This window comes from Parus major, chromosome 22 (genome assembly GCF_001522545.3).
Source record: "Parus major isolate Abel chromosome 22, Parus_major1.1, whole genome shotgun sequence".
Taxonomy (NCBI): Eukaryota; Metazoa; Chordata; class Aves; order Passeriformes; family Paridae; genus Parus; species Parus major.
In genome coordinates, this window is record NC_031790.1 from 318,698 (window position 1) to 329,478 (window position 10,781).

At 57.4% G+C, this 10,781-nt stretch overlaps 1 protein-coding gene across 1 annotated transcript in view; it reads left to right on the forward strand.

The window, feature by feature from the left end:
• The window catches only part of LOC107213868 (hexokinase-2), a 25,122-nt gene that overhangs the window by 1,626 nt on the left and 12,715 nt on the right, over positions 1 to 10,781 (forward strand). Inside the window, 1 exon segment of the mRNA XM_015648735.2 lies at positions 6,001 to 6,163. Within this exon segment, the coding sequence (XP_015504221.2) occupies positions 6,001 to 6,163 (163 nt within the window).

Here is a 10,781-nt window from a genome sequence, read left to right on the forward strand (position 1 = left end):
CCACCAAAAAAAAACCAACCTAAACAAAGTTGCGGGAAAACTTCCCAAGGCAAAGTGATCCGTAAGGAAATACGGGCTCGGCTTCTCTCTGCGCTCGCTGCTGGCCCCGGGGTTGTGCAAGAGCCGAATCCGCGGGCTGGGGTTGTGTAACCCTGGCAGAAATGGGCCAGCGGCACAGCCCTGCCCCGAGCCCCGGCTGCTCACGCCTCCCGCACCGGGAGCTGCGGGTGATGCTCGGGGAAGGCTCGGATGGAGGAATTCGCCTTCCTTACCCAGCGGGAGAAGGGCGTGCAAAGCCTCAGGAACCGGCTCCAAAACCCGAATAAAAAGAGGTTGTTGAGATGTGAGGGAGGGAAAAATAAAACCTCTGCAGGAGCTGGTGGCCAGAGCTGGGGGTGCTGTGGGAGATGGCACTGCTCTCCGGGCCGCCTCCACAACTGGATTGCTCTGGGATATTTTTAAACAAATTCCTGTGAATCCTCGCATGAGGCAAAGCTGGGAGACAGCACAGAGCTCAGCTTGGCTCAGGGAGAGGGGGGAGAAGTCTGACCCGGCTGCTTCCACCATGGGCGTCAAAATGATTCCTGCTTTGTAAATCTCCCCAGGCAAATGAAAAGCCAGGGGTCCCCACCACAGGGAGGTGTAGGGGGTGAAATTCTTGGAAAGCTGCAACTTGTTTGGTTGGATCTTCTTATCAAACCCTGTCTTTGAGACTATTTGGGAAAAAGAATTGCAGGTGATAACCTGGGATGTGTTTTCCCTTTGGATGAGGGAGAAAAGGAGCTCAGCTAGGGTAAAAACTCGCCTTTTCCAATAGCTGTGGTTTGTGTCTGCCTCAAGGCCTTGAAAATAGCCTCAAAAATGGAATTTTTCTTCCCATTCTTGCTATGGAGCAGCTTTACCTGCTCTGCCACTCATCTGGGGGCATGTTACCTCCCTCCCCAACTCCAGCCCTTTTCCTGCCTGGAAAGTGGGTTGTCCAGACTTATCTAACCCCCAAGGGATTGTGCAAACTTTAATTAACCTCGGCAGCGTCCTTTGAGATCCCAGCTTGAAAGTTTCCCCGCTGCTGCCCTGCGTTCCCCTGGGATGTGCCACCTCACCCTGGGCTTCCTGGTCCCTGAGCCTGCTCATGCCACAGGGGTGGGGGCTGAGCTCTTCCCCATCCCTCCTTCCAAAGGGAAAGACTGGGGATGGAATTGATTTTCCTGCATTTGTGGCTGTCCCCAGGCAGGGGCAGCTTTTCCTTGTTTTGTATTTTTTTTTTCCACATTTTTCCTTTGCCAAGGGATTCGTTTTGCCCAGCTGATTCCTCCCTGGCTGCCTCTGCGGATATGGGAGGGGCACCTATGGCAAATTCCTGGAAAACCAACTTAACAGCTTTCCTTGAGGCTGCCGAGGTCAGAGCCAAGGTCAATGTCAGGACAGCTTTTCCAACCTCTGGGAAGTCATCCTGTGTGCCCTTGCTCCTCTCCACCTCATCAGAGCTACCCAGCCTCAGTTTCCCCTCCACAGGGGGCTGCTCCCACCACCCCAGGGGGGATTCTCGGGGCCAGCGAGGCTTTGCCCTCCAGCATCCGAGTGGGGTCTGTGCCCCAGAGACCCTCGGGGTGTAACGTGGGGTGAAGGGTGCAGGGCAGCAGGGACAGGAGCGTTTTCCTGGCTGAGCTGGGGTTACTGGGGCAGTGGGGTCACCCGAGGATGGGTCGCTGGATGCTCGGCGGTGTCACTTCCTCACCGTCAGTACCCGGCTCCACCTCCGGCGTGGATCCAGCTGCTGTCCCGGGGGTGAGGATGGGGAGGAACCGGCCGAGCAGGAAAGATGTGAGTCAGCCGGGCTCGGGATGACTCCAGGCGTGTGTCATCCCAGGCTTGGCCCTGCCGGGGAGGGCACGTGGGTTGGGAGCTGGCGTGGAGCAGCTGAAGGACGTGGGTGCCACCAGGGCCAGGCACAGCCAGCATCACCCCTGTGTCACCCACGGGAGGCTGGGGAAGGGGACGAGCCGGTTCCCTGCTCTGAGTCACCTGGGGTGGGAAACAGGGACAGGCATGGGCAGCACAGGGGCCCCATGGCACAGGCTCTGCCTTGGGACAGGGAATAAAACCTTCCCACTTCATCCTGCAGCCTCTGCTGCTCCCTGTGCCGAACTCCCCGAGTTCCTCACGTCCCACCACAGATTCGGGTGCACAGCATCCCCCCAGCAGAGGAGCAGGCAGAGAGGCAGCATTCCCCAAAACTTCAGGGATTCTTACAAAACCGCATGCTTGAAGTTAAAAACTGGAATAGGGAGGGAAGGAATTTAAAGAAAATATAATTCTCAGCAAAAATTGCCCTGGAGAGAGGGGTGACAGTGCATGCTGTGGGTTTGGGGTGTTCCAGCCTTCCTCAGCTGTGAACATTGCTCCATCATCTTACAGTCAACACACATTTGGCTTTGTTGCCAAAAAGGTAAAGAATCTATCCCAGAAAGCTGCCAGTTCTGCTTTTGCTCAGAAACACGCTGGAATTAGTCACATCCAGCTGAAAAATACAGCAGGAAGATGCAGAGGGATTGGAAATGTGTGCACCCGCTCCAGTTCCCGGCAGCCACGTGGCTCTGGGAAAGGACTCAGAGCAAAGTGAACACAAGAGGCAAACAGCTTCCCCTTCTTGGAAGCCGGCACCATTAATGGGAAAGGTTTATCTGGGACCTTTTGGCACAGGAACAAAGCTCCCTTCCCCTTCCTCTTCCCGCTGGGCAGGAAGCGATGGCGCAGTGCCGGAAGCGCCGTCACCCTCGGCAGCTCTGCCCCGTGTCCCCGAGAGATGGGGAGAGGGTCCCCAGCATCCCTGCAAGGGCAGCAGGAGAGCCAAGGGTTTTACACAATCCTGGAATGCTTTGGGTTGGGAAGGACCTGAGAGCCTTCTGACAGCTCCCCCTGTCCCAGGCTGCTCCAAACCCACCCAGCCTGGCCTTGGGCACTGCCAGGGATCCAGGGACAGCCCCAGCTCCTCTGGGAATCTGTGCCAGGGCCTGCCCACCCTCCCAGGGAAGAATTCCTTCCCCATATCCCATCCAGCCCTGCCCTCGGGCCCTGGGAGCCATTCCCTGTGTCCTGTTCCTCCAGGCCCTTGTCCAAATTCCCTCTCCAGCTCTCCTGGAGCCCCTTTGGGCTTCTCTTCTCGAGGCTGAACAGCCCAAACTCTTTCCTATGGAGAACAGCATTGACTTGGAATTGAGTTATTTGAAGATGAGTTAATTAATGTTTCCTCAGCGCTGATCCCTCGGGGTCCAGGCTCCTTAGGAGGAGTCCTGAGGAGTAGAACGGTGTCTAGCTGCAGTGCTGGCACCAGAGCCACAAGTTTGGAAATCAAAAGCTGTTTTTTGGGTTGCTTTGAGCACGGCTCAGCTCAGCTTGGCTCAGCTCAGGTCACACAGCAGCAGAAATTGGGCAAGTTGAGGTTTCCCCAGCTGGGGCGGGCAGACCTTTCCCAGCGGTGCAGCCGGGACAGGCGACCCTGGGCACCTCTCCAGCATCCGGCATGGAAATGAGCTGAGCCTTGGAGACAGCCTTGAGCCAAGAGATGGGGATTTGCTGGGGTTTGCTTCAAAAACGTGGCATTGAGCTCATTACACCCACAGCTACTCCGTGATCTGGAGCTTTAACACGATGTCCTGGGCCGGGGCATGCCCAGCGCTCCCCTGCTTCCATCCCTTCCTTCTCCCTTCAGTTTGTTTACATTTCCTTGAGGAAACACTGTTATTTAGACTGGAAGCTTTCCAGAAATTCAATTGCCCCCTTCGGGATCCTAACCTAGTGACTTTATTTGTTTGGAATTGGCAATCTGACCTAAACTATTCCATGCTCTTCAAAAGCATGAAGCAATTGAGGAGGTGTTTTGTCTTGGAAGATGCTCAGACTCTGGCACTGCAGCCTGAATTCCCCATTTTATCCCATCTTTGAAACAATTTGAGGGGTGCTCGGAGTAACCAACCTGGCCACAGGGCTGGGAAGTTTTGGGAAGGACGGTGGCCACGGCTCTCCTTTGGTGGGGCCCAGGCAGGTTGGTTTCAGTGGGGAAGGAGCTGTCCTGCTGTACGTCCTGACCCGCTTTAGCTGCCAAGTGGGGTGATATCCACGTTGGGAGAAGATGATCCAGGTCTTAAGGGCTTTGGAGATTAGAGGGAGGTCACCCTGTTGCTCAGGCTGAGGTTATTCTTGGACATGGGGGACGTGCCGAGCAGGGCCTGTCCTGGGGAAAGGGGGTGAAGCCTCTCGGGGGTTTCCCTGGAATGGGAATTTTGGGTGGGGGGTTCTTCACTGCTGAGGAGCTCCCAGAATGGGTATTAATTCTCTGGGAGGGGGACTGTCTGCTCTGGATTGATGGCTGATAACCCTCAGGATAACCCTTGGCACAGCTCAAGGGGAGGTTTCCTACCTTGGGGCTGGCATGGAAGCGAGCTCCAGCCCCACAGCAGTTAACTGGAGGATACTGGTGCCAGCAGCCAGAGCCTCAGACAGGGGAGGGAATTTTCAGCAGGTGAAAGCAAACAGGAGGGGAGGGAGGAGAGTGTTTGACTTCCTGCTGCTGGGCTGGATAAGGAGAGGCTGGTAAACAACTGGTACCAGGAAATCTCCAGGTTTCCTTCTCCTTGGACTTTCCCTCTTGTCTAACTGATCTTCCAGCTGCTGGCTTTGGGAAGGGGCTGAAAGCAGCAGGAGAAATGGGGAGGAGATTTTACTCAGAGAATGCTGCTCCATCCCAGCATCACTCCTGGAATGTGTCAGGCTGGGCTTTCCTCCATCCTCTGACCTCGCCAGAGGGATCTCAGCTCCCAAATTCCAACAGAACTCAGGGTGGGGAAAAAAGGATGTGCTGGAGCACCCTGAACCTGAAACACAGGCAGCCAAAAGCTCAGCAGGGCTGCGGTGTCCAGCCCAGGGTGGGATGGCACATCCGTGAGCGAGGTCACACTGGGCCTGCTGTAATTCCTTTTACCCACAAAATGCCCATTTCCTCCAGCACGGCCCCGTAAAGTGCAGCCCGAGCCCGGGTTCCGGTGTTACGTGCCTGCAGACAGGTGAGCACACGGGGTGGAGTTTTCCTCTTGACTTCTCAGGGCTTGAGCTGCCCTTTAATTAGTTCCAAGGGAAGCTAATTGAAGCAGGGCATCGTTTGGGAGTGGGCAGTGTCCGCCTCTCCCGCCCCCTGCTCCGGCCAGGCTGCACAGATGCACAAGGTGCTGATGGATGGATGGCCAGCAGCTTTTCCATGCCTTTCCCAGGCAAGACATTTTGATTCCATTTATAGAAGGGCTTCTCTGCATCGTCAGCTCAAGGGTATAACAATTTCCAGGAACAGGGGTGTGGGGTGGATTTCTTCCCTCTCTGGCCATGGCAGGTGCTTGTGTCATTCCAGCACTCACTTGTGTCACTCCAGCTCCCACTTCTGTCACTTCAGCGTGGTTTGCTCGAGGGTTGTTGAGTAGCTCTCGGCTCTTGGGGTGATCTCAGCTGTGGAGAAATGACAGGGCAGTGGGTTCCTGCCGAGCATCCTTGGTGGAGGAAGAGGCCCTGGGGGTCAAGGTCAAGGTGCGTTGATGCCGTGGAATGGGAAGGGCTTTGCACCTGGAAAACCTCCACTGCTGCCCTCCTGACTCACTCCTGAGTTTGAATTCCTGCTTCTGTAGCAACCTGTTTGGGTGTCTGTAGGTGACTGAGCGGGAAGATGCTTTGGAGCATCAGGAGCAACTTGTGGTTCGGCATTCCCGAGCTGGCAGAGTCCAGGGAGGGGATGCAGGATGGCGTTTGGGGAGCACCTTGGGGAGAGGTGCAGGAGCAGTGGTGGGCGATGCCTGGGATGAGCAATTCCAGCAATGCTGCCATGTCCTGCCCTTTGGGACGGGTCAGAACCCGCTCCTTGTGTCAGCCCCAGCAGCCTTGGGAGGGGCTGGACGCTGTCCTGGGGCCTGTGCCCGTGTCCCCTGCTGACCTTTGGGCTTTATCTCCACCTTTCAGATCGACAAGTACCTGTACCACATGCGGCTCTCGGATGAGACCCTCCTGGAGGTGTCCCAGCGTTTTGAGAAGGAGATGGAGAAGGGGCTGGGAGCAGACACCAACCCCACCGCCTCCGTGAAGATGCTGCCCACCTTCGTCAGGTCCACCCCGGATGGGACAGGTGAGACCAGAGGTGCTCCTGGCAGAGCAGAGGGAGGGCTGGGGACACCTGGCACTGCCAGCACAGGGGTGGCACTCACAGCCACCTTCACTCACTGCTGGCCCTTCGCCCTGCTCGGGCTGAGCGTGGAGCCTGCCTCGCTCCCCGCTCCGTGCTGGGGCTGGAGGGGCTCCCAGTTCCTGCTGGCAGGAGGAGGGAGGGAGGGAGGAGGGAGGGAGGGAAGCCGCCCTCGCGTGCCCTTGCTGGCAGGACAGAGACAGTCACGGGTCCTGCTCATCAGATTTCATTAGCAGTGAGGCGGCAGCGGTGCCAGCGCTGTCTGAGTGCCACCAGGGCCCCGGCAGGAGCTCACAATGTGGCCTTTCTGCCTCTCCCCGAGCTGCCCACAGCAGCTCCAGCCAGGCACATCCTCCTCTCAACCCAAAGAGCTGCTCCCTTGGGCATCCATATGGGAAAGTTCCTTGTTCCCTCTCCCAGCCCTGTGTTCTGGGGAGGACTTGTCTCCATCCCTGCAGCATCACCCCTTGCCCTCAGGTGTACCCAGGACCCACCGAGTGTTTGGAGCGGTGCTGGCTCAGGAAGGGAAGGAGGGACGGAGCTCTGAGCAGCTGGAGCTGCTGCAGTTCCACACCTGGGCTGGCAGCAGCCTTGGAAAGGGCCCCAGGGATGGTTGGTTGTGTTGGATGGAGTTACTCGGGGTTGGGGTTGCCCTGGTGCCGGCACCTTCACAGGGATCTGTGCCAAAGCTCGGTGGCAGAGGCTTCTGGCCACCAGCAGGAGAGGTGGAAAAGAGGAACAGAGCCCAAATCCCTCATGGCTGCTGGCTGGCTGCTCCCTGGGGGCCAGGACAGGAGTGATAGAACCATGGAATGGTTTGGGCTGGAGAAGCCTCTACGTTGGTGAAATCCAACCACGCCCCAGCACAGCCAAGGCCACCACTGTCCTCAAGTGCCACATCCACACAGGTGCTAAATCCCCCCAGGGATGTCCCTGTTCCCTTCCCTGGTAATGTCTCAGTGAGTCTGGGGATGGTGGTGGCACCTCCTGCATCCCTGGGGAGAAAGAGACATCATGGAATGGTTTGGGTGGAAAGAAACCTTAAAGCCCATCCTGTGCCAGCTCCTGCCATGGGACACCTTCCACTGTTCCAGGGTGGTAATAATATCCAATTTAAATCTCTGCTTTTTTGGTTTAAAACCATTCCCCTGTCCTCTCACTACACCCCTGCTAAAAATCTGTCTCCACCTTCCCTGTGAGCCTCTTTAATCCTCCAAGCATCCTCTGATCTTGGTCCCCCAGCTGCACATCTACCCAAAACTGGGCCTGGCTGCCTGCCCTGGGATCAAGACTCCAATCTATTTAAATGTTGGAGAGTATTTTTAATTACAGGGATAGCCAGGAGCCGCCCCTGGGCATGGGAACTGGTGCAGCCAAAGGTGCTGGGTGCAGGTGGAGCGTGTGTTAGCACTTGCAGCACCCTGACCCACCGTTGGGACAAGGAGCAATCCCTCCCTGTGCCCTTACAAGGCAGATCCTTGGTGCCCTTCCCTGGATCCAGCTTCTCCAGTGTCCCAGCTGGCATTTCTCACCCTGGAGAGGGGGGAAAGGGGAACAGCAGCATGGAAAATGTCACATGAGAGCGATGCTGGGGCAGTCACGGCGCTGCAGCTGCCCAGGGGGGCTGGAAAATGTGAGAGTTTGAGCAAATCCCAGGGAACTAAAGCTGGGATTCCCTGGCCAGCTCAAACTGGATCCAGCCTCAGCGGCATCAGAGTCCCTTGGGTTTTGGGGAGGGGGCTGGAAGGTGGCAGGTCAGGGCTGGGGGCTTGGTGCCAGATCCCTGGCACAGATGGTGTGAGGACCTCACTGTCCAGGGCTCTGTCCTTCCTTCTTCCCTCTCTTTGAAGCTCCTGGGCAAAGTCTGACCTGGGCTGGGCACTTGTGCCAGCGCCAGCAGCTGCTCCCAGTCCAAGCCAGGTTATTCCTTTGCTCCAGCCCTGCTCTGACCTGATGCTGGTGCCATAGAGCTCCCAACCATCCACCTGCAGAATGTGTCTGTCCTCTGCCCTCCTCCTGCAGCTCCCGTGTCCCTGCTCTGGGATTAGACCCTGTTTAATGCACGGGATCCAGGGGGATGAGAGGTGCTTATGGAAACACAAGGTCACATCTGCAGGTTAAGCAAAAACAGCCCTGGCTCCTGGCTCTCCTGGCTTTGCCATTCCAGTGTGGTGTGATAAGATGGGGGAATTCTGCTTTGAAAGCAGAAACTCTTCTAAAGTCACCTTTCCTTGCTTTGCTTGTCTCTGGCAGCCACTGGAACACCACCATGCCGTGCTGGCAGTGAGGTGATGGGGAAACACATCCCAAATAAGCCTCTCCTTGGAGCCCCAATGACTCTCCCAAGGGCTTTCCCTGCTCAGTGCAACCAACACCCTCCTCCCTGCTCCATTCCTGGCTTTTCCAGGGTCCCCAGGTTTCCTCCTCCACAATGGTGTTGACACAAGGATCTTGTGGTGCATCCTTTGTTAGGCCCCAGCCTGCAGCTTTCAGGAGGATGCTGAGACTTGGGGGTCTCAAATCCCTGGAAATCTGAAGGATGGCTCTTGGCAACACCTTTCCCTTGGCTGGTGGGCTCAGCTTCTGCCAGTAAGTGGCTGCCTCTGCAGGAAAACCAGCTCATGTGGTGCAGAGGCTTGAAAGGCTTGAAAAGACTGGCTGTTTTCATGCCCTTAGTCCCGTGGTTGGGGATTTACCACATTCCCAGCAAGGTTTCCCAAGGAAGTTGTGTCTGCCCCGTCCCTGGAAGTGTTCAAGGCCAGGTTGGATGGGCCATAGGGCAGGGGAGTGGAACTGAGTGGTCCTTGGGTACCATTCCATGATCCTGTGAATTAGCTGAAGGAGGGAGAGGCTGCCAGGGTCTGCAACTCCACCTTCTGCATCTCCCTGAAGTCTGGGTCTCCCAGCTTTTCCTCTTATTTTTAATTAATCCAGTTTTCCAGAGGGTTCCTAGGCAATGGAATTGCAGTCAGTTGGAGGTGTTGAGGTGGGATCTCTGGGGTGACCAACCTCGGAGGTGCTGGGACGTGATCCCACACATGCTGCTGTTCCCAGGAGCACAGCAGCTTTTCCAGGTACTCAACTCTCACCTTTTGCCAAGAGCAAACAGCCCCTGGAATCAGGGTTCTGTGTTTGCCCTCGCTGTGGGCTCAGCACCAGCACTGATACCTTATCACGGGACCTGGGAGCCCGAAGTGGGGCAGTGCCCAGACCTGCAGCCCAGCACGTGTTCCCAGCATGGCTGGGAATTTTCCGAGGGAGAGTTTGCTGCCTTTTTCCTCCTGCAATGCTGATCCACCCAGGAGTTCCCAGGAATTGCCCCCAAACTGTTTGTGCTGAGCAGGGTGAGGGGGGTTTGGGTGGGGTTTGGGTCCTGTTCCGTGGCCAGGGCAGAGCAGAACTGGTCCCACACAGCTCTGGGGCCATGAACCCCACCAGGTGTGTGAGGGACAAGGGTGGCCCCATCCAGGCTCCTCAGCCCGTTTTTGGGATCCTCCTGGGTTCTCTGCGTTACCTCCAAGGAGCTGAGTAACCTGTGATCCTCCTGGCTCCCGTGCCCTTATCCCTGGTGTACTTATCAGCCCTCCCGAGGTGTTCTCCATGCTCTGCTAGCGAGCAGAATGGCCTCAGTGCCCCTGGCCAGGGAACCGGAGCTCAGTGCGAGGGGCAGGACGCGATGATGAGCATCACATCCAGCTCTGTGGCTGAGGCTGGTGCCCAGGCTGGGCTCAGCAGGGCACTCAGGAGCCTCTCCAAGGTTTTCCTGCTGTGTTTTCCGTGTGAAGAGCCACGGCGGCTGTGGCATGCCCTGTGGAGAGGAGCTGCCAAACTGGTTTAGAGCTCATCACTGCAAAGGGTCAGGAGGAGGAGGAGAAAGGAATATCCGGGGACTGAGTGGCACAGCGCAGGACAGCTCTGATAGCTCTGTGCTTTTCAGTGATGTCATGCTCTGACCCCTCTTTTGGTGGTGTTCTGGCCCCCCAAGGTGCTGCACCGACCCCCAAGTGCACTCCCCGTTCTCCCTGCCCAGCTCCGATCCCGCCGAAGCCGCGCACGGCCTTGGAGCCCTCTCATTCATTCCTCATCTCCTTGGAGCACAGCAGCTGCTTTCCGCGGCCCTTTTCCAGATCTATGGAGCCGCTCCAGCTCCCCGGCAGTCCCGTGCCCCGTTCCCTCGCCCCTGGGCCCCGGAGGGTCAGCCCGGAGCTGCCTTTTCAGCCGGAGTCACTGGAGATGCGGGCGGCGTGCGCATACTAATGCCCGAGCCTTTGTCCGCTTTGTGCCGCACAAAGGGCCGGGATCGGCCCGCGGGGAGCCAGCACAGCACATTCGATGCATTCAGGACTCCCGACAGTGCTGATAGAGGGCTTTCCCCAGCCCTCTCCGCACTAAAACAGCCAGCTGGGCGCTTTTCCTGCTGCCCGGCTCCGAGCGCAGCGAGCTGCCTTGGAAACAAGCGAGGGATGCTCGGGCTCGGCCCGTGGGGCTCCCCTGGAGCAGCCGTGTCCCGGTGCTTTGGGATCAGCCGAGTCCCGGTGCTTTGGGATCAGCCGAGTCCCGG